Source organism: Manis pentadactyla, chromosome 8 (assembly GCF_030020395.1).
Source record: "Manis pentadactyla isolate mManPen7 chromosome 8, mManPen7.hap1, whole genome shotgun sequence".
In the NCBI taxonomy this organism is placed as follows: Eukaryota; Metazoa; Chordata; class Mammalia; order Pholidota; family Manidae; genus Manis; species Manis pentadactyla.
This window is the reverse complement of record NC_080026.1, coordinates 90,351,565-90,376,248: the sequence shown is the minus strand read 5'-3', so window position 1 is coordinate 90,376,248 and position 24,684 is coordinate 90,351,565. Positions and strand designations below refer to the sequence as shown.

General features: G+C 35.0%; 1 protein-coding gene across 5 annotated transcripts in view; it reads right to left on the bottom strand.

Moving 5' to 3' along the window:
- Positions 1 to 2,390: 2,390 nt before the first annotated feature.
- Positions 2,391 to 24,684, bottom strand: part of TET1 (tet methylcytosine dioxygenase 1) — a 133,922-nt gene continuing 111,628 nt past the window's right edge. For 4 of the 5 annotated variants that reach the window (XM_036923984.2, XM_057505927.1, XM_057505925.1 and 1 more), the window contains 5 exons: positions 24,374 to 24,460; positions 20,848 to 20,937; positions 19,000 to 19,137; positions 16,269 to 16,617; positions 2,391 to 11,818 (listed from right to left, as the gene is read on the bottom strand). In XM_036923984.2, the coding sequence (XP_036779879.2) occupies positions 10,809 to 11,818; positions 16,269 to 16,617; positions 19,000 to 19,137; positions 20,848 to 20,937; positions 24,374 to 24,460 (1,674 nt within the window). In that variant the 3' untranslated portion in view covers positions 2,391 to 10,808. The remainder of the gene's footprint in view (positions 11,819 to 16,268; positions 16,618 to 18,999; positions 19,138 to 20,847; positions 20,938 to 24,373; positions 24,461 to 24,684) is intronic. The other variant, XM_057505924.1, reaches the window with a different exon arrangement.

Sequence of the window (24,684 nt, the reverse complement as noted above, 5' to 3'; positions counted from 1 at the left end):
TCCCCTCTTATGAGGCTCCAGGTGTAATAATGCTCTCAGGGAAAACCAGATTTCATTTTATACAAGGCAAACAAGCATGCATTTAAAGAAAAGATCAAGTTAAAGTCACAGGAAAGATGGCTTACTGATCACAGAGTGAGCATTCCAGAGAATTCCTTGGAAGGATGGGAAGGAAAGTAGGGGACTCAATGATTGTGTCAATAGAGGTAGAACAGAGCATATGGGGATGGCCATTCAGTGGGTGATCGTTGGCCAGCAGAGCTTACAGAGGCAGATCAACTGGTTGCTTACTCAACAGTCATTCTCCCCCCCTTCTTCCTTTGCTAATAGAGCCCCCATTTTGTTCAGATGTGACCTCAGAAGTGAATCTCTTTGCCCCTGAAGGTACATATTGATGGGGGTGTAAACCAATTGTGGTAATTAATTCTCCTTGCTAGTGATTGGTTTAGGCACGGCTATGTGATAAAATCTTGACCAATGAAGCATAAGGAAAAGTACATTGGGGACTGCTGAGTTTCACCCCTGACTAGAAAGAACCTGGAGAAGAAACTGCTCTTGAAGATTTTTAGGGAAAGTTGGGAAGGGTCGTGACTTTTCAAGTGCCAGCCATCTTGAGATCATGAGGGAAACCTAAGAGAATTGCTGAGAAACAGATCTGGAACTCTGACATCAGTGAATTTCTAAATTTATGATATGTCAGAAAATGCATTATTTATTTTTAAGCTATTTTTAGTTGTAGTCAAGAGCATCCTGAGTATAAACACTGGGCAACAGAGGTAGGAAGGTTGTTACTCTTTTTTCCTTCTAATGTGTTTTGTACTTTTTGCATACCAGTGTTATGTCTTCACAATTAAAATATTTTTTAATTAAAGTGCATTCCCTTTAAGCCATCATTTTAGTGTTTATCATAGTAAAAAAATGGAAACAATAAAAATGTTCAGTAATAGGGAATGATAAAATTTTCAACATTACTGTGCTTGAACTATGTAGGTATGAAAAATAGTATGACATTTGAGCTGTTACGGGAACTATGGAAGGAGCTAGCTGTATGAGGATCTGAAGGTAGAACCAGGCAGTAGGTACAAAGGCTTTGAGACAGGGAATTCTGGCCTGTTCCAGGAACCAGAGCAGCTCAGTGCTTGCAGCATGGTAAATGAAAGCAGACAGGTTGGCAGCAGCCAGTCACTCAGAGCTTTGCAGACCAAGTAAGGAGTTCAGTTCTATGCCAAGTACCACAGGGAGCCAATGGACTGTTCTAAGCAGGGGAATGTCATGATCCAAGATGTTTTTAAAAGATTACTTAGGCCATTGTCTAGAAAACGTTAAGAAAATAAAGGATCTAGAAACCGTGTCACTAGAGGAACAATGAAGAAACTGTATGTTTGGCTTGGAGAAGATTAAGAAAACATGATAGTTGTCTGACAGGGTGGATGTTTAGTCAGCATGTTGGTTGAACTATTTAACAGAGAGTATAATAATACAAAAGAATACTTCCTTTGCTGTGAAAGACCAAGTTGATAGTTGGTCCAGGGGAGGAGGTCATCCAGGGCCCCGTTCCTTCTCTTTTGCTATTCGCCATTCTCTAGGGTGTTGCCCATGTCTGTGTAGTACAACTACCTCACACATCTCCCTTTAGCCAGGCAGGAAAGAGGTGGAAGTAGAATCTCTAGATGCCCAGCTTAACCTGGGGAGAAGGTGGGGCAGGGGAATGGAATTGTTCCTGTTACTGGAAGAAGTGATTTACTACGATGCTACAATAAGGGGAGTTGGTTTCAAGCTAGATGAATTTAAAGTATTATTCAATAGGTGAAAAGGATAGAGGTACAAACATACAATTATACAATAAATTAGCCATAGGAATGAAACCAAAACAAAAAAGAATAACATGATTCTGTGACATTTGCAGTGATATCACTAAATGTCTATTGTCAATGTGTCAATGTATTTTTTCACTTCAGGTTTTAATAAATACATTAGGATATCAACTTTAAAATACTGCTAGCATCTGTGTTCAGGATTGAGTTTATTAAAATAATGATAAACCTGAAGGAGGGCATGAGTCAGTCTAGACCCAAGTTAACAGCTCTGCCAATTACTAGAGGTGTGAACTTAGCACTTTAGGCTTTAGAATTGATCTGTAAAATCTGGTTGCATCAGTCCTAATAGCATCACTGTGGGAATTAAATAATTTACATAAAATGCATAATAAGGGTTCAATAAATGTAGCCATCTTGACTTTGTTTTGAAAAGTCCATACATCTGTTCATCTCCTAATATTAAATCATAGTCATTTGTAGTTAAAAATGTGTGAATTTTGTTGGATGCTAAATTTTAAAAAACATGATTTTGAAGAGGAAAGAAAAATTAAACTACCAGGTGCAAAATAGAAGTATAAAATTTATTTAAAACCACCCACAAAGTTCTGTGTAATCAGGAATGATACAATTTGCAATAGTTTTTTTAAAAACTCATGACAAAGATTTAAAATATAATTTCAATTACAGTATTCATTTAGCCTTAATTCAATTAGAACAATTTAAAAAAAAGAAACTTTATGTTCTAAATAAATGAGACACACAAGGAAAATATAAGACAATTTCCACAACTATCTTTACATGTGTTTCAATACTAGTACATTTCAATGCATTTTGCTACATAAACATGAAATCATGTACAACTGCTGTGCACCAAAATTTAGCTTAATAAGGTCTTTCAAGTAACATGCAATTCCAAGTCATAAGTCTTCAAGTACTGCTAGTGTTCCCTTGTATGAAGAGCACTACATGCTGATCCTGAATTGAAATAAACATTTTAAGATTCTCTTTCCCTTCTACATGGTGAAGTGCTTTTTCTTTAAACTGTTTACCCATATGTTAAGAACCAAAAATGGGTATTTGTGGAGTTCAAAAATCTTTTCTTTACTAACTTATTTCATTGTATGGTATTTAATACAGTAGGACTGCAATAGGTAAAATAAATCCCCGAAAGCAAAATAATCAAAGGTACAAAATAAATAGTACATACACTCTAAAGAGAGGAAAAGTCAGAGACAAGAATATTAACTTGTGAAGTTGATTTTTCTCTACTGGGAATTCAGTACTACTGTAGCTCACCATGAAGAATTTGGGTATTTTACTCCCGCTAATGAAAAGCACTTGGACTTTTCCTTTAAACCAAAGTATTGATATGCATATGAATCTACTCGATAGGTCACCATATAGCATAAGAGAAAATGAAGAAACTGGAAATTAATGCTTTTCTTTCTGCAAAGTAGTTTTACCATTTCTCTTTAGGGAACACTTCATGATTTCTTAGTAACCCAAAGATGACCATCCATTCATATGACACAATGCAAAAGCTGCCCATTATTTTTACTATAAAACCATTTCTGGAAAAATATTTCTTTTAAAGCACCTATCACAATGTTATCTCATAATAGTTTAAAAAAAATATGACCGTACATAGTGATAAAAAATATTTAATCTTTGTTTTTTTTAAACCACTGTTTTTGTGAAGTCCTGTGTCGTCACTCATTTTATAATGTCACAAATAGGCATTAGTGAGATTAGGCAGTTACTGACTGAATTATCAAAAGTGGAATTTATTTGGCTACTTAGAGCAGTTTGGCCTGGGTTTTTCATTTGTAAGCCATAATATACTGATGGAATAGCCAAAAATCCTACCGCTTTATAAAGAGACTACCAACAACTTTACAAATACATCTCATTTATTTTTGCTCTGGGCAAAGTTACATTTAACCTTTGACCCAGAGATTTTACATGGCTGGAAAGTGGAACAAAAAACAAAACAAATTCAATTAAGTGGGAGATAGTACTATCTCTTGGAGATGCCTACAATTTTACTTTTTTACCATGAGTGCCCAGGAACTAAAATAGTTTATCCAGAACATTCCCTTCAAGAAACCTCCATTTCAATATAACAAATACATTAAACTTTGATCATGAGTTGGTTACCTTAGTCTTTTTAAAAATAATATTTATTAAACAATGGTTATTTAGGAAGTTTTCCTCTGTTTTAGCAGTACAGGAACATTCTTTATTTAAAGAAAAGATTTTTACAGGGGAAGAAATAAAACTTCATTAATCTAAGTCCTAATGCAGAAATCCTGGGAATTTGAGACCTTCCAAAGTATGCGTAGGAAAATGGTTGGCCAAATAAATAGTGAAAACAAAATACTTCAGAAGTATGTTTTGTATACAATAAGTAGGCTTTATATTATTCTTAGATCAGGCCTGGCAAAATTTCTACTCAATAACACTAAGTCATAGAATATGGTGTAGAAATGCATTTAGTAGTTGGCAGATATTGAATGTTTTAGTCTGAGATGGGATGACCTGCTGTGTGACTTGCAGCAAGAAAACAGAAATTTGCATTTTCACCAATCTGCAGGTTCCTCACGAGTAAGATGGGAAACATGTTTTCTGTCCAACCCTCAGTGTTGGGGAGAAAAAGTAGCACATAGTTAGCAGTCTGATAACATAAAACATTTCACAGGATTATAATTACAGGGTAATTTTTCTTACTACCGTATTTGCTTTCAAAATCGTTCCTCATTTTGAACTGCTCTTTTTTCGGATGAACCCAGTATTGAATGTGAAATATGAAATATTTCTTTGTTGATCTGACAGTGATGTTGCAGATTGCTGATAGGAATACATTTCTCCCTTTCTGCCCTTTAATTTTCCCCTATTGTGCTCAAAAGAGCTTCTGATGACTGACAACTCATCTTTTAAGAACTCTTCCAAGTACTTTCAATCCATTTTTAAACTTCTCTCTCCCAGGTTATAGAACAGTTCCTATCACTGCCAACAACCAAATTCCAGGGGATACGCTGACATTAATAGATAGATACCATCCACAAATTTGGGAGATAAGGAGGAAAACATGCAAAAACCCCAAAAACCCCACAGAAAACCACTGTCTAGTTATAGATCAGACCTGTTTCTGGTTCTGAGTCACTGGTCAGATAATTTATAATTAGTATGATGCATTATCAAGAAATAGCAAAGCCATACAGAAATAGTGCTAGAATATTTAACTTTTTATACAATTTTTTATAAAATACTCAAACACTAGTAAATGAGTTGAGTGTCAAACACTGTTGAGATTGGTAAAGACAGCACTGGATGCTAACCTGTGTTCTTGTGACCCCGACCTATTCTCAAAAACCAAATTGGCCCCTAATTGAAAAGGGCTGAATAAAAGCTCTTGATTCTTTTTGGTATTATCCTAAAGAGGATTTGAGAAACATGATCTTAAAAGACAGCTTGATCGAGATCACTCTTATTCTTAAAATGAACCAAATGTCTGTGTGTAGGGAACATAGGGAATGGATAAAATGAACAAAATGTCTGTGTGTAGGGAACATAGGGAATGGAAACAGTACAGAAGGAAGAGAAAGCAATGGAGTTTTAAAGAAAATCAGAGGAAAGGATAAAAACTGTAAAAAGGATGAAAATACACTTAGTGACATTGTATCTTCAGTAAAATGAGAAAAGAAAACAAGTAACAGATTCTGTTCGAAGACTGTAAGTTTATACTCAGCCAAATGGGGAAGAAACCAGATTATTTTCCAGTACTTTTTGTCCAAGAATGAAAATGTTTCTGACAGCTGCAAGACTTTTTTCTGATGAGTATGACAAGAGAGGATGCTTTTCATAACAGCTGCTAAGGGCAAAATTTCTCTTTTTAGGAAAACTAGGTTTACATTGTTAATCAAGTTTCCAAAGTTGCACTCAAACACGAATGGGCTAAATCAATTCATGTTTAACATCCAGTAATAACGTTCTTACCTTAGACTAAGTTTTATTTTAATTTTGGGGACCCAATAGCTGAACAAACTAGAAGAAAATCTGTAATTCAGGCAGGATCACGATGTCAAAGCAGGGATTGGAAAGGAGCACAGCCATCAAAGGAAAAGATAAGTGTTGGACTTGTGGCAAAATAAGGCATACATTTGGATTACTTGAAGGAATAAAATACATGCCTTTTGAAGCAAACAGTGGTATTTGATTGGGTGCCCAGCAGAAACAGGGATCAAACAAGTCATCCAAATACTGGAATGCTGAGAATTAAAGTTTGTAGAATTCAATGTGGACAAAGAGTGATGTCCTGTAAAATGCCAGTTCCACCCTAACCAAAATTAACAGAGGAACTTAGTTTCTAGTTTATACACAAGAGAAAAAAGCAAAAAGTAGTTAATAAATCTCAATATATTCTAAGAAAATACACAAATAGAGCTTCTAACAAAGGACATACTGATTCTTTCTGAATTGCATTCCAGACCCATGGATGGCATCATTTTTTCAACCTGTTAAAAGAGAGCTCAACATGGAGCACAATTTGATTTGGATAAATTTGGATAAATCCAGACTCCTTCAGGAATCAGGATAATGATTATACCACTTGGTTAAGTGTGCCATACTACTGATATTGAAGTTATGAGTTCAATAGGTTTATGGGCAAGTTTAGAAGCTGTGCCCAGTAATACAGTATTCTAATACAAGCAAACAGCCATGTCAAAATAAGCTATGCTGGGACTTAACTGGCAGGCCAGCTTGGCAAGAGGAATGAATATAGACTGTACAACCATGGCTAGGTAGTATATACAATGGAAATATACTTTCCTCAATTATTTCTACCATTCAATCTTTTGTAATTCCTTACATACATTTAACCCTTGTTACAGAGGAAATAAAAGCCTTGTGTAAGTATGTGATATTTGTTTACTGAAATAGCAAATAAAACTTTTGCCACATCTTACAGGATGAGTAAACAAGACAGCTTCATAGGTAAACGTCAGCCAGATTTCTTACACAAGGCCCAGGAAACTGCCAGGGGAATCTTGATCCTATTTAACTTAACTTTCCCTGAACCACTCAGATAAAAACCCAAAGACATTTTATTTTTGCCTTGTACCAAAATAGGATTATTTCCCAGTGATAAAATACCCTGTGGATGAGCAGATCAAGGTTTTTCCCCTATAATCCTCCTAAGCACAAAGTGGCCTTCCTTTGACTTTACATTCTAATTACAAATGCAATCAGACACTGACATTGACATCTATTTTACGGGCCCTGGTGATTGAACTCAATGATTCTAAGGTGTCTTCCAGTGCTGTGAGGCCATGCCATATTACTTTCACAATTCTCATCATAAATTTCTACAAAAGTTCACAACTCAGCTGCATTAAAACTAGACAAAAAAATTTCCATGCATCTAGAAGTTGTGAAACAGAGGATAGCTATATATTATTGAAGGTCACATAAAACCACCGATTTATGTGGCATATTCAAAGGTAATGCTATGCCCACTATTGGTGGAAGTTGTCATGCAGTGTCAAAACTTTCTCCCAGATAAAAGATCTCACTACAATTTGTTTTAAAAAGACTAAGCATTAAATCCTTGGGGGTTATTTTCATACATGCTATTGTGAAATAAATGATTATCATTAGGAGTCCACTGAAGCAAGAACATTAGAAAGTAGGTTGCTTCATAGGAATTAAATTGGTATTTCATTTACAGAAGGGTATGCATTCAATTAAGTATGTAATGGGGTTATGTTTCAAGAAATGTGCTTGTGGATCTCATCTAGTTGAAATTCTGTATTTAACAAATGAAATTATTTCATCCACATGCAGATTGTGTAATAAAGATGTTGGAAGGTTAAGATGCAAACATTGTGCTAACATGTTGCAAAACTTTACCTACAGCTATACATTTTCAGCTAGGCTAACTTTCCAGTAACATATTTCAATTAGGTTTATGACATAATGTATTTGGTACCTTTTAGATAAGTTGGATAGATATAGGTGAGAATGACGAGCACAAGAAAAAAAATTTCAACACTGTCCTACGAGACATTAGAAATGGGATTTGAAAGGGCTGCATATTTTGTAGGATTCTACAACATGCAGGAGTTATTCTCTCAGTGGTTGATAAATTTGTTAACATATTATGAACAGGTTGGGCTAACCTAGAAATCATGTATCAGTGAATTCTATTATTATACCATAAACAAAGGCAGAAGACTGAAAACCCAATTTGAGTGCTTTAAAGGAGGTAAAACAAAAGATCCTTATAATAAAATGTATTAGAGATGTAGAAATAATGTTAGATGACCAGTTTTCTAAGTGAAATGTCATTTCAAACAAATTTATTTCCTTGCTTCATGTAGCCAGCATACAATCACAATGCTGCAGAACATTGAATAAGCATATTTTTAAAAAATTTACAGGACAAGACAATGGGATGGTAAACTGTTAAACTTTATGAAATAGAATCCAACAAGGTAGGACTCATGTGATTCCACCATGGGATTATCACTTGAGGCAGGCCATTGATGGTGTGAATTATAAAGTAATGGAAACTTTGTAGTTGAGACTGGCTATTTTCACAGACTTCTTTTGGTAAACTGCAACTAACTTCACAAATTCCAACATTCCCCTAAGTTAACATTGGTGCTTCAAGTTTAGACTGCTAGGGAACTTACTTAAAAGTTAGTGACAGCCTGATCTGAATTACTGCAGATGTATCACAAGAGATTGTAGTGAAGGAAATTTGCTGTATTTCTTTGAAAAATCTATTTTTCAAAAAGAGTACCCTTTAGGATTTTAATTCTTCGAGTTTGTTATGTCATTGGTGGTGATTCAAAGAACAACAAAAGCTAATACTTAAATTTTGGAGACATTCAATTAAGTATAGAATGGAAGAATGGACAGATGGGTGGATGGATAAAGGGTCAAAACTTTACCCATTAAACCTGGTAAAGAAATAATTTCTAGTGGGAGCTAAGGCCTAAACTCTAGAAATATCACAAGGGTGTATTCCTGATAGTCTAGTACTAGTAAATATCTTATTGAAGCAGCCGAAACAATAAACAGTCACTTATTTATATACTTATATGTGTTAAGAAACCTTAGGCTCACAAAAATATACATGTTTTAAAATGGAAATCTAAGGCACACAAAATACTAAAACAAGTCAATGAATTACCCTACTTTACATATTTAGCAGAAATCTACTTGTACAAGAAGATGGTCTATCAATGCACATTTGTTATTTACAATCCCTTCATATTCCTTTACTTGGATTAGTCAAAAGCTTGAAACTGATACTTTGCACCATATATTATTTTAATATTAGTTACAATGAGTTTTCCTTTAGAGAGCTTGCTAGAACCATTTGCTTTTGCACCATGATCATGAGTGTTAGCGGTTGTGTGCTTCCTATGGCATTTCCAAGGGAGAAGCACCATTAGGTTTTCCACGCTCCCAAGGAATCTGACACTTCGAATGTTATAGCACCTTTGCATTTTACAGGAATCAAGTATTTAATTGAAATTTCTTCTTGTTCTAAACATTTTATTTGGGCAATCCCTTTCGTTTTGGTGTAAGTCAATACAATTAATGGGAAAAAAATAATGGGAAGACTAAAATAAAAAGAATGCTTATTTTCCTGTTACCTAGGCAATTATCAGAGAAGATGAGCTACACTTCCCCAAAACTAAAACACTTAGATAAACTACTTTAGATTGGCTCTTAATGGACAAAACCATACTCATAATACCACTCCTACTGTTCATGCGTGGTGTGTGGGGGTGTGACGATGCTAGGGAATTTTCTTCAAAAAATTTCTATAGGAATTTTATTCTTATTCTGTACCAGAATGGATTTCAGAACAAATAAGGCAATTTGGGATGGGTGGGGTTCTTGCTACTTAATTTTTGTATTTTATCACCTTGAGACTTTAGAAGCATTTGACTCTTCTGAATCTTATTATGTCCCTCTCCTTTGACAAACCCTTTCAAGAGTTATATTAAGAAAGCTGGGATGAAAGTAAGTTGGGGCCACTGTTACTCAGTAAATCAGAAGAGACCACTGTTACTAAGTTCCAAAGGAAATGTTAATCAGTATTGGTGATATGCTTTCTAATTCTGATTTAGAGATAATTAACACATTTTGCACAATCTAACTATTTTATATAGGTAACTAATATTTGAATGAGAGGACACATTAAAAAAAACCATATACATGATTTGAATACATATTGCAGTTAACAAGATGGAACTCTACACAGCAAGAATAAATGATTTCTCTTGTATGCAAATATGCACAAACAATAGACAATAGGATTCTTATACTATACTATTTCAAGTTACTTTTAAAAATAGAAAGTGCTTTTAAAATATATATTTACAACTTATGAACAGCCTCCAACCATTATTAACAATAATGAATTACTTTATACAGGAGAGATATATTAAAAGAAAGAAGATTTCATTGGTTTATTTCAAAGGAATATGCCAATTCTGTAGCAATGATTGGAAGATGCTGGAACAATGGCACCATGAAATAATAATTCAGCTTATTTTTAATTGTGTCAGTGTGGTTAAGCACCAGGAGCTGTGTAGAGTTAACACTGCATCTTGATTTTACATCATAACACATTAACCTGTTAAAATCCTCTAAAAATGACTCTTGTTTCATAGTAAACAGACTTAATTTAAAGCACCAACTGAGTGATTCTATCAAGGTTAACACCTAACCAAAACATTTCTTTATGTATTTAAAACTATAAAACTTTTATTTTTGCTTAAAATGTGCACCTTCTATCAATTGTCAAAATAGTCACAGTTAAGAAATACCCACCCCAATTTTTTTTTTTTAACCTCGGCCTTCAAACGGGTGAGATGAAGCTATAGTAAACGACAACATAACTTCCTTTTAACAGCACCTTGAAAAAATACACTGCGCAAAGCAGAGGCATTAAGAAGGGGAGAAAAGCCTTCAGACCCAATGGTTATAGGGCCCTGCAACATGTGTGAGAGCATAAGGGGACACGGTGACAACATTGTCATGGGTTAATGTTAATGCTTTATGAGAAGGAATTTGGTTCAATTCATTAACTTCAGGGTACAGTTCAGGACTCTCATTAGCTGCCTGGTCTTTCTGCTCTGAGGCCTTAGTTTTCTTATTCTTAGCTTCTTTAGCCTCAAACTTAATCTTGTTTAGTTCAAAACCGTGTTGGGGCTTATTCAGGTTTTTGTGCTGGTAGAAGACAAGGGAGAGGCGCGTAGGATGATTCCGGTTTGGGTGTTCAACAGGGGTCGTAGCGTGCAACTCTCGCCGGGCGCACTCAATCAAAACGGAGCCGTGAGCAGGTGCTATCGCCACCCCCCCAATATTGGCATCCAAGAAGATGTGCTCACTGTCTGACCAATACTCATCGATGTGGGGTAACTTCTCCTCAGCAGGTGACAAGGGGTCGTCTGAGAGCGGGTCGTCTGAGAGAGGCTCATCTGCTTCAGAATGCTGCTCTTCTTCTTCCACCAGAGAGGAAGCAAGTTCAGGAGGAGAGGTGATGAATGGGGGCTGCTGGTTTGGCAGATGCGAAGTTAGCTGCTCAGATGGACCAGTGGGGGGCTCATAATAAACCAGGGAATTGGCAAGGGGAGAAGACAAGGAGGAAAGAGGAACCACTCCCCCAGACGGTGCAGTTCCAGGGCACTGCCCAGCGGCTGCACTAGCACCACTGTGTCTTGCAGAAGGCATTGTGCAGGTGGGGCTGCTACTTCTTTCTGAAAACCCGTACGGAACTGACGCATCGGTCTTAAAAGGAGTTGTTGTGGCCGAAGCAGTCTTGGGGGACCAGGAGAAGCCTGGAGAAAAGTTTGCCTCTTTGACTGGGTGAGGAATGCATGGGGTGAGTGAGTAGGTTTTAGTGTCCGAACCTTTGAAGATGAAATGGGGTTCAGTTTCACTTTTTATGTCAGGTTGCAAAGTCTCGGTTTTATTCCCTAAACAGAGAAAAGGACACCAAATATGAGGGTAGGTACAAACAACTTCTGATAGCTGTTGTCTTTGAAGAATATTTTTAATGTGACGTTCCAAAAATAATGTAACAGAACACTGATGATGGCACTGTTGGCCAGTTTTCTTCTATTTACTTTGAGTTAAATACATACACAATCATTAAAAATTGCATGTAGTTTGGTATGCTTTTTCACCCAATGATTTTCTTTAAAGAATTCTTCCCTTTAGAAATAATCACAAATAAATGCACAGATTTAGCCAGAAGGATGTCCACTGTTTCAAACAGCAAGATATTAGAAATGACCACACTGGCTATGAAGCAAATATTAAAACCACACATTGGAATACAATGCAGGTGGTAATATTACTACATAGAGCCATACTGAACTACTCAAAGAGATGCTTAGATACATTTTAAGTATTGTATGATCTCATTTTTTTAAAAGGTAAAATAGGTATTAGTTTATAAATATTGCTGGGTAATGAAAGCATCATAACTGGTAAAGTTAATTATTAGGCAAAGGGAAGTCACATAAAAAATTTTAGTTGCAAACAAGCCATTTGTAAACCTCAATAACAAGTGCATTTAGCTTCGTTTCTTTCTCACTAACTACGTAGATTATCATCACACTGCCCAATGCAAGTAATCTGTTCTGACAATTTCAAACAAACACATCAGATGGAATCATTTTGCTTGAGGACATTCTCCCTGTTCTGACGTTCTAAAAAAAAAATTTGCAAGTGCAAGAGCAGTGGATTTTAGGACCAAGAGATAGAAATAGTAGCCATGTTTTAAAATAACTAGCAATATAATAGCAAACACTGATCTAATTCAGAAAATCTCCAACTTTCCCCTCAGGTGATACAACCTGGAGACAGGATAGTTCTCTGAAGAGAACTCAGACACAGGGCCCAGGAGTGGTACCTTAAGAAAACTGTGCTACTACTGTCTGTGGCTGCATCTGTTATCATTACAGAGGTTAAACTGCTGATTGAATAGACATCACGGGAAGGAAAGATGACAAGAGTGATGAGTCTTTTATTGAGTTGGATACATCCATTAAAAAGTTCTTATGAGTGAGATTTCAAAAGGACAAGGGTTATGGGGCAAATATTATCGTATAGGTATTAATAGGGTACTTATTACTAAAAAAATAGCATGTAAGGATGCTCCTGGGGAATGACACAAAGTTGGAAAGATGACTGTTGTTAACAAGCAGCATGGAACCAGATATGTGAATCTTAAAATAAACCTCTATTAAGTATCTATAAAATAGAGCTACAAGCAAAAAGAAATGATAATTCTCCCTGCCTTGTCTCTTTAATGAATCTCCCAGCACTATATAAATGTCTACAGTTATTTCTCTCATCTTACAAAAACAAAAACAAAACAACTCTTACAAATGTAAAAATCAAAGAGGTTGTGGAATATCCTATAATTCTAAGTTTGAATATCAGTATAAATACATAGTGCATTTTTTCCTTTAGACCTCTCAGAGAAACGGCTGATAAAGGGAAGGTTATATAAGATAAGCCTGAAATATCTTGTCAGATAGTTTCTTCTGGGAAACTATCAAAGACAACTGGGACCCTGATAAAAGAATTCAGAAGCCAGCTTGATGAGTTTCTAATGACCAGGATTTGTAAAACATTTTCAAATTTAGTAAAAACAAACAAAGCAAAACAAAAAATCGAACAAAACCCTAATTACTATGCTTAGAAATATAAACTATGTTAAAGGCCATGAGATCAAATGGACACTATTAAAAAAAAAAAAAATTTGACCACACTGGAAGACACTTGAGAACTAACTTGCATTCTGAAAACTGATGAATAAAGGCAAACCGCTAAGCATTTGATTTCTCTTTAAGAACCGTACCTCAGAATTGAAGTTTTTGATAGGGACAATATTTCTTTTTAAAAGAAGATCAACTAACAAATGGAAGAGTGACAGACTTCATTACTCCTAATGAAATAAGGAATACAGAAAATAATGCTAAGTGTTTCTAAAACCATTAGGTATAAAACGGACAGGGAACATTACAGTGAGTCCAGCAGGCTGACAATACCTGGCTCATGGATCAGTGTTAACATCACAAAGAGCCACCAGACACACTATGTACTTCCTAATGTGAGAAACAGGAGAGTACAAGTCAGAGACAGTGTTCTTGCCATGGTAACCTTTTTAAATTGAAGCTGAGTTTGTCTCTATAGGACAATGGTTTCTGCTACAATGAAAAAAGAAAAAAAGATAAAGAGGAAAAATGAGCTTAAAAAAATATATAGGAGACATAACAACTAAATATAATGTATGGCCTTGTTTAGATGCTGATTTAAACAAACCAAATGTAAAAAACAACATCAATTAGGAGGCACATGGAGCAATTTGAACACTATTGGTACTAATGCATTATTTTTTGTTTTAGGTTATTGCAGTAATAAAGATTCTTTATCTTTTAGTGACACACACTGATGAATCAATGGATAATATGATATGGTGTTTACAATTTATTACAAAAAAAAAAGGGATGGGGTCTGGGTCAGGGTATAAATAAGAATTGCTATGTATTGAAAAAATTTTAAACTGGGCACATATGCAGTAAGTGAGATTCATTATATAACTCACTACTTTGTATATTTAAAAAAATTTCCTGTAACTTTTACAAATTGTGATTTAAGAAAGAAAACTCTCAACTCATAACCTTCACTGTATTTGACTGATCTTCTTTACAGCTACCAGCCACAAGAGTTTCTCGTATTTCTCTCTCATTTTCCCATAAATCAACTTCATTCTCACTAGCATTTTACTGAATCTGCTCTAGCAGGACCTCAGTAGCTTTCAGATCAAATGATGAAATCTCAGTCCTGAACTCCTTTGACAGAGGAGCAGCCTTTGATATGGTTGATCACTCTCTCCTTGAAACACTGGAGAAAACTCACAGTAAAGGCCTAAGTCTTCACAGATGCCTGCAAAGCCCGAGTTTGGTGGTTTCACTCTTACTTCACCAGACCTCCCACATCTCTCTTGCTGGTTCTTCCTCATCTCTGAAGCCTCTACAAATTGTGAATTCCCAGGATCTGTTTTTGATCAAACTCTATGTGGCTGACCTCCTAAATGATACCTCCAGCCTGAACTTTTCTCTGAACTACACACTTATTCAACTGCTCACCTTGAACATCTAGACTCGAATGTCTGACAGGTATCTCCAATTTGGCATGTACAAAAGTGAGCTTCTGACCTCCCTTTCTCTCCAAATCTGTTTTTTTCTCTCCATTTCTCATGATCGCTGGTTTCTCCATCTTTCCAGTTTCTTCAGGCCAGTAACATCGACGTAAACCTTGACACTCCAAAACTAATCTATCTGAAATCATGTTGACTCCACCTGGCCCCAGATTGTATCTTTCTCATTAGCCATTCTGCTCCAAGATCCATCATCACTCTCCTGAGTTTTTAGGATAGCCACTTTGTGATCACCCAATTTTTCTCTTCTCTGTCCCACTTTAACTTTCAACACAGTAACCAAAATGTTATTCTGAGTCAGATCATAGCCCTTTTCTCTTCTGAAAGCTCCGGTAACCTTTCTCTTACTCACAGTAAAGGCCTAAGTCTTCACAGCCACCTGCAAAGCCCGAGATGAGCAGCTCAGACACCCTTCTCACCTCTTGGATCTCATCTCCTACTTTTTTCCGCATTTCATGTTCTGCTCCAGCTCCCGCCACATTGGTGCCTCCTTGCATGCACCAAGTATTCAAGGTAAATTCCTGTCTCCTCACCTTTGCACTTGCCATTTCCTTGGACTGGCATGCTATTTCTCCAAATAAAAACATTGCCCATTGTCACTTCTTAGGATTTTACTCCAATGCCTAGTTTACAGTGAATCCTTCTCTGACAACCCCTTTTAAATGGAATTCTTTTTCACTGCTACATTTCCAGAACTTAGAAAGTTCAAAGTAATCCTCAGTAGTATTTGCTGACTAGCTTACTTAAATTGATGGTAAAGGTGATTAAGGAAGACTTCAAGAAAGTGATATTGTTCCATGTATGCCAAGAAGAAGTGGGTTTCCAAAACAGATGGGGAACAAATAATAATAATAACATTAATAACATGGGAAAAAAAAAAGCATAAGTAGAAAAACATTCCAAGAAGTACTGATAAGTCACTTTTCTTAACTTTTAGTTTTGGCAAGTATGTAGAAATATACTGTCTTGGCTTGGACTCTAAACAAACTCTATTAAAAACAAATGAGATGTGAAGAACAATTAACTAACTTAATTGATTAATTTAATTCTGATCTAAAGCTTCGTTTTCCTACTGCCTCATTCCTAAGACAGTAGCAAAGAAAAAGGAGAGGAAAAATAAGGTGCCAAGTCAAGTCCAAATCCTTCTGCCAAGCAAAGCTGTGCACAGAATGAGCAGGGTCCACTGGCCTCACCTAAAAGCGGCAACGATGAAGTCTTACTGTTGTTTGTGGTTGAATCATTCTTCCTCTTGATTCGGGGAATAAATTTCTTCTCTACGGCCCTTATCTTATGGGCGAGAACCTCTGTCATCATTGCTGCTCTCTTCTTCCCAGAACGAGGAACTGGCTGCGTAAAACGTGTTCTTTTTTTGCGGTGGGGTGCAAGGACCTCAATGGCCCCAGATTGTACCTTAGCTTCCATTCCTTCCCTTGAGCCAAACTCATCTGTATCTGAAAGTTTATAAAGAGGCAGCACATGCAGCTGCTCCTCTTGAGGAATGACACCCAATGAACGGTTATCTTCTCGTGTTAACGTACAAACCTGATAGGAAGAAAACATGAAATGGGAAACACAGGTCCTATACATGCGTCACTGTTATTCCCACCTTCTTACTGTTGCCTCTGTGGAAGGAATCTTTATTCCCATTTAATTTTCCATTGGTTACTACTGTTACGTTAATTTTAGACAAATGCCTTATATATCAAGCCACCCAACACTATTCAGTTCAGTAACTTACTGTCTTCATATTAAATATGAACTATTAAGATGTTATTTTAGCCTATATGTAACCTTATTTCTTAAGATTTAAATAATGCTATATTCTTTGGGTAGAGGGGCTCAGTTATGATGAATTTTCTAATTTGCTGTATTTTCCTCTAGGATTTTCCGCCTCTACCTGTAAGTGGAATTTATCTACAGATTTTTTTTCACACCTTGTTAGGATGGTATGTTTCCTTCTTCACTAAATAAATGGACATATATTAATGAAGCAAAACAAGAGCAAGATGTTTCTCTTTCTAGCAGAACTTATATTCTAGTAGTTAAAAATATTAACCCAAATAGTTTACCCTGATAAATTTTCTCTTTCTGCTCCACTTTGCTTCTGTTCTAGTTAGGAGCACATCAGTAAGCTTGCCCATCTTTCTTTTGGATGTAAACTAGGATTATTTTAAATTAAAATATTAAAAAAAAATTCTGTCTTGAATATAACTGATCTCAGCCTTTTTCCTTATTTTAAAAGCTACTTTTATTTATTATAGAGAAATGAAAATACAGAACTATATATAGGAAATTCCTGACTGTTGATACCTAATATTAATATTCTTCTTCATAAACTAATATTCTAATGGTAATTAACTTTCAAATGTCATTAAAAAATCCATCAAAAAAATCGAATTGTTTCATTATTTTTCATTACAAACATTTGTCCTAGAGCTTCGAACTCTAAGACAGTAGAGATGTTAAAGGGTTGGAAATAAATGAAATGACCAAAATTCATTTTCAGGGTTGATGGAACTAGATGCACACGGACGATAAAGAAGGTAAGCTGAAAGTTTTGATCACACTATTTTCTCAACATCTGTAGTCACATTTTCCAGCAAGGCAAAAATATTGAGCACTCTGGGTGGAATTTGGTAATAATTTAAAAATAATCATGTTAAAAATTAGAGTCTTCCACCGATAAATGTTTACTTCAATTTATTTGTCCTCAGGGAGACTATGCAGGGGACAAGGACTAGACATTAGGAGCAGAATTAGAGGGACGGGAGAAACAGGGTACAAGGAAAGTTGGCAGTATATTTTCAAGGGCTCAGGAGATGGAGATGCCAGGTTCTATGAACAAGGCTCATTACAAGAGCAATCACTAAATCATACACAAGAGAAGAGGAACCAGATTTAGAGTGACTCCAAACCTAATCCAGCATAATTTCACAGGTATTTGGTAATGAGGCAATTGAGGTAAAATGTACTAGCCAAGGGATGATGATGAACCACTCTCTGGCTAAGATTCATCTGGCCAGGCTTATATAATTTCAATAGTGAGAAATAACATTGGTCTCAAAGACTATAGTCAACATCAGCAGAGAGGAGTGATACACAAAAAATTTATTTTGGCTCCTTAATCTATCACTGATAAACATCACTGACCAAACAAGGAATGCAAGGTGCCTTTTGATGGATCAGTCTGCACTTGCAATCACACTTTAAGGGCTTGTAACTGTTTTATATAGGACCAACCAACCAGATTGGTGTAGGGCAAAAAAAGAGGCAATTGCTCTTTATTAATCTGTTTTACTCAGTAAGAAGAAGACAGTTACTTTGAAGCAAATTCATTTCCTTTACAAAAGGACTATATTGCACAATTTTTCCTGGGGTCTTCTACCTTATTTAAGTATCTCTTGATTGGTCTCATGCTATGGGTATGCGACTCTTTTATGGCTGTAAGCATAGTATGCACGTCTAAATACAAATTTCTGGTAATTTTGGAATATTAATGTAACTTCATATATGCTGGCATCAAGAACCAAAATGCATAAAAAGGACAATAAATATAGTACAGTTCCCTTACAAAAACCCTGAGGTACAAGATGGCAAAAAAAGAAACATTAAGTTGCTTAACTTCCTACCTACCAATTGATTGGCACTGAATTGTTGCTTTGAATAATCATGTAGTCTAACTTCCCAGCAAACCTAGTATAATTAAATACATCATTGAAGACTTTCAACAAAATATTTGTTTAAGGCTGGTCCTGTAACTTTTTGGAAGTGCTTTGATTATGACTTATACAAATATTTTTTCTGTATATACACTATGTGGAACAGAACATAAAATATGATTTATCACCATAACCATAGTTAAGTACATCAGTCTAAGCATATAGCAATGGAGCTTATAAGAATCAAAGCCACCCAGGTACTTACCACAGTGCTTCCATTATTCATGTTGTGAATGTCCCTGTGGGGATGGGCACAGAAGTCTAGGCAAGCAGTGACCCCAGAGAATGGACGACCTTCTTTGCTGCCAAGCCGACATTCTCGAGCAACATGCTCATATTCCACCTAAAAAAGAATGCGTGACACAATTTTAAGAGACTGAAAGAATCTGCTTCAGGAATTGTAAAAATCACTTTCTGACAAAGTTCTTAATCACATTTTGTAATTTCAGAGATTTCTGAGACTGTACTATATTATTGTAGTGACTTTGTAGAGGATAAAGCATTTCAGAACACATAGAGGAAAACCATGGATTACGACTAAAGGTAGGATAAGGACACTAATCCCTACTGGTGGTGGTGAACAAGAAGAGGAATTTACATTATTTCATTAGGAAGAAAGACTAATTCAATGCATTAATCATATATGCAGGGTCTTCAATGTTTACAAAAAGTAGATATATACATCTATATATTTGTGAATCAGTAAAGAGTGAATTTATAACTTTTTAAAAAGCTGAGAATTTGAGAGAGCATGCTATTCATGATAATACAAATAAACTACAGAATTTTAAAAACATGGATCTCTGGTTATGTTTCAAATTTTTTAAATTTACACTTATTCTTACTTTGATATGTGATTTGCAAATATTTTCTCACTTTCTCTGGTTGTCTTTTTACTTTTCAAAGAATTTGTGTGTCCCTCTCCAGCTTTATGATTACAGACATATAATGTATGTATGTTTAAAGTATACAATGTGTTTACTAGATATATGTATGTATTGCAAAATGATTATCACAGTAAAATTAGTTAACATCTCAATCCCTTCACATAACTGTGATTATTTTGTGTATGTAGTGGTAACACTTAAGATCTCTTAAAAACTTTGAAGTAAATAATTCATATTGTTAATTATAGACATCACACTGTGCACTAGATCTATAGATCTTACTTATCTTACACCTGAGAGTACCCCTTGGCCAGCATCTCTCCTTCACCGTCCCAACTTACTTTCTTGATGATGTCATTGGAAGCATAAAATTTTTAAATTTTGATGATGTATTTTTTCTTAATTTCATTTTTGGATTGTCTATTACTAGGGTATAAAATATAATGATTTTTGCATATTGATCTTCTACCCTAAAACCTTGCTTAGCTCACTTATTAGCTCTAAGTTGCATGTGTATGTCTATTTCTCAGTATTTTCTACACACACAATTTCATCTACTATTAGAGATCATTTTATCTCTTCTTTAGTCTGGATTTCTTTTACTTGACTAATTGCCATAACTAGAATCTCCAGTAAAATGTTCAAAAGAAGGTGGTAAGAGCAGACATTCTTCTCTTGTTCCAAATATTAGATAAAAAGATTTTAGTCTTTTATAATGCATCGTGATGTTAGCTGTGGGTTTTTCACAACTGTACTTTATTAGGTTGAGGAGATAGCCTATTGCTAGTTTGTTGGGTATCTTCATCATGAAAAAGTATTGGATTGTCAAATGTTTTTTCTACAACTATAGAGTTATCATGTGGTTTTTGTCTTTTGTTCTATTAAAACATAATCTGTTGATTAAATTTTATATGTTGAACTAATCATGGATTCACGCTTTTAGGTATTTTATTTCTAGAAATTATAATTCTGACACTCTGGAATTTTAATTTAATTGCCATAATAGGAAGACTCTCTTAAAAAAAGACTAGATAATTTTGAAAGTTATCTGATAAATAGATATATACATTAAGGTTCAAATTTGAAAGGATTTTTATTAACAATGATTTTGTTTATATAGAAATTTCGACCATGCTAAGAGCACTTTTTAAGGTCCCAAAACGTACCTGGTTTTGGTAAGCAACTGGAGCATACTGCTTATAAATTGGAGCTAACCGTGTAGCCAAACTCTGCAAATTATCCTCAAGGTTTTTTTCCTATAGGAAAAAACAGTCCGTAAAAATTGTTTCATAATGACATATTAATTTGAGGCATGAAAATGAATCATAAATCATTCTGATGTGTGTGGTTGATACACAATTCATACATACCCTGATAAAAGATCTACCATAGAAAATTACGAGAATTAAAAAAAAAACTAAGCTATTAGTCATTGTTATGCTTCAGTCTTTTGACATTAAAATTCTATGTTGTAAGCTAATTAGAAACCCATCTGGTGTTAGAGGTAAGTTGTAAAAGTGCTCATGTTGCTAAAAATGAAAAACATTTTATATTTATTCACTAGCACTGGCACTGGAAGTGTATCAAGACAAGGGTCCTGTTGACAACGGTCAATAGCAAAGAAAAGAATTCTGACACAGTGCAGCAAGTTTCTATAACAGTGATGGCAGAGCAACACCCGTAAGGCACAACTCTATGTATCAGATCCTGGGCTAAGAGTTTTAAATGTAGTTAAGTGGACAAATGGTTGTCCAAAACCAGCATTTTCTTTTCTACACTACAATGGCTACAAATTGAAGAATTGGTAGAACTATGAGGAGCCTTATCACCAAATCAAGAACCTGGATTGCTACTGATAGTAGAAACATTTAAAACTTTTTCAAAGGAGAATTGTCACCAGAGTATCAAAATGTCACAGATGACAGTCTGAGGTAGGAAGCAGACAAGGGAGACATTGGAAACAATAGTTGAAAAACCACTGTAAAAGTTTTTCAAAAATGGTTATATCCTACATCAAGTCTGAGACTTGATAAATGATCCATTCACATTTGAGGAGGACAATTAAAGGGGAACTGAGAGCAAGGACGAAGGAGGGACTGCAGAAAGTTTGTGACTTCTGCTTCATTTGAGATTTAATGGATGCCAAGGACACAGAAAGTAGACCTTCACATGGATCAGTTCACCTCCATTATACATGAGATTAAAAAGGTCAAAGAAACATAGCAACATAGACATAGGAAGTTAATTATTGAGTGCTTTTAACAAGCCTCAATCTTGGCAACTGTAAAGCATCAGTAATAAACCTTTTGGTTTCCTGCTGACTTATGTGGATGCTTTCACTGAAAAAAGAAACTCATGTATAGACGGTTTATAACTAAATCACTTTGTTCCATTCATCTGTCTATTTATGTATGCGTTACTTAATGTAGCTTCTTAAGTATAGCCAAGAAAGTCGGACCCTAATTTGAAAACACTTCCTGCTATATTCACAGATTAATTCTTCCATCTATTTAAAGGATAACTTTAGAATTATGATTTGAATACATATGAAAAAGATTTTGATTATGTTTTCTAACATTTGAAGTATTGGGTGGGGTAATTCAATTTAATGCCAGTAGAATTACTATGAGACATCCAATGTCACAAGTTAGACTGAGTAATTTATCATCTTTTTTGTTGAACTGTCTCATGTATTGAGTAGAAATGTTGAAATTAAGTAGGCAGATAGAAGCAAACCAAATAAAGCTTGTAGAGCTGACTAATGGCATTATTTTATTAATGTAAAGCTCATTATTTATATAGTAAAAATCCAGACTTTCTAATTGTTTCATTAGAATGGATGTGTACGTCAGATACAGAGTTTTCTTCATTCAGATCTTTATCTACTGGGGCCCAACTCTGTATTCCTCTGTTCTTCTCATCATATACCTGATCTTTAGAACCATCATATCCACATCCATGGCTATAATTATCATCTGGACCACAGATCATCCTCAAATTTCAGATTCTTATTATTGACCTGATATTCGCACATGGATTTCCCTTAGAAATCTCCTGTCCAATGTATCCAAACTGAATTTATAATCCACCCTCTAAAAACTGGGACCTATTTCAGCATACCCAATGTAAAGGAACAGCACCCCAATCTAATTAAAATCCTTCCAGACCAACACTACTCACCATTTCCTCTGTCATAACCATATTCCAAGTCATTATTATTCCTTCCCTGGACTATTTTCATAGCTAGATCATCTTGCTAAACCCATTCGTTGCCAACTCCACATTGTTATTCAAGGAGCAGCCAGAAGGACCTCTTTAAAAAAACAAGTGTGATTACATTACTCTCCTACTTAAGACCTTTCAATGTCTTCCAAAATTCTTGACATGGCTCACAAGGCTGCTGCATTCGCCTCACTCTCCCTTGCCTGCTGAACTTCATTTTGGCTTTCTGTCAATTCCTGGAATGAAGCAACGCTTCTTCCTGTATTATAAGCACTATATAAATTTTACTCATTAATAAAAACCATAAGCAAAATTGATCTCGCATTCATTAATTATATAACACTATTATTGTTATAGAATAAAAATTTAACAGTCACATCAATACTATTAACATGTTTATATATTGTTTCATCATATGATATTTGGAAAGAAAACTTAAGGGAGAACACGTTATATTGCATTACCAAGTGTTCTGATCTCTGAACATGGTACCATTATCAGATTAAATATCCTTCACAAATTTTTAGTTTTCCCCCTAAAGGTCTAATATACTTTGTGTTATACTTCTTCTATGGGACGTTATCTGCAAATGATAGTTCTCTCTCTGGAGTCATTTTCTTGTTTTATTGCAGTAGACGGGAACTCCAGAAAATGCTAGATAATTTTAGTTACTTCTTTAAGGGGATCATTATTAATTATGAGCTTTTTCAAAAGATGTTACAATCTAATTACAGATACAGTTCAATTAATTCCTGCTGTCTTGTTTTGTGTTTTCTACTTATCCTGTTTCCTAATGATTTTTAAAAACTCCTTTCACTGATTTACAGATGGACTGTTTTCTTCTAAAGATTTTTTCCCACAATTATCTCAAAAGCTATAAATTATATTTCTATTCATTTAAAAACGTTTTAAACACACACTTTCTCAAATATGTTTTTCGGACAACATCTAGAGCAGTGTTTACTGTGTTATGACTCATTAGTACTTCATGAAATCAGTTTAATAGGTCACAATTAGCATTTAAAAAGGAAATTAAATTTAACAAAAAATATAGTGCATCATAATGATCCTTAGAAATAACTATATTGGACATTAACTTTTTAGTATTTTAGTATTATTTTTGTTACATATTATATAGCTAAGCATGGTTTTCTGATAGTTTTAATTACTTACATGCATCTATCTATATAGTTATTTGTAATATAAAATATTTTTTACTCTTGGTTACAGCTCAGTTTCAAAAACACTGATCTTAAGAGTTAATCAGTATCTAAATCCACACGGTCCAAACAAAGCACAAACATTACCACACTTAGTTCCTATATGTGCCCCACCCCCTCCCGCTGCCTACCCACCCCTGAAATGATAATACTATGGAATTATACTTATAGGCTTATTCTTTTAAGTTAAAAATGTAAGTTTTCAACTTATTTAAACTTAATAGTAAGGTTGACTAATTTCTTTGCTCACCATGGCCTCGTGTCCCGGACAGATTGGTTCCGGTTTCATATATCTTCTTTCTGGATTACGTCCTTTAGTAATTCTCTCATAGTAGTTCTGTGGGTAGTAAACTTTCTGAGTCTTTGAAATGTTGGCAAATGGCTTTATTTATTCTTACTACTTGGGGTATAATGATTCTCTCTGGGGTTAGGGGAGAAGGAGGAGGGACCCAGGGACAATTGGAATTTGGGTTGATAGTTGAAGACTTTACCTAATTTATTTAGAATTTTAAACTACTTACAAATATATATATTTTACTGTTTGGTCACTACTTTTTAATA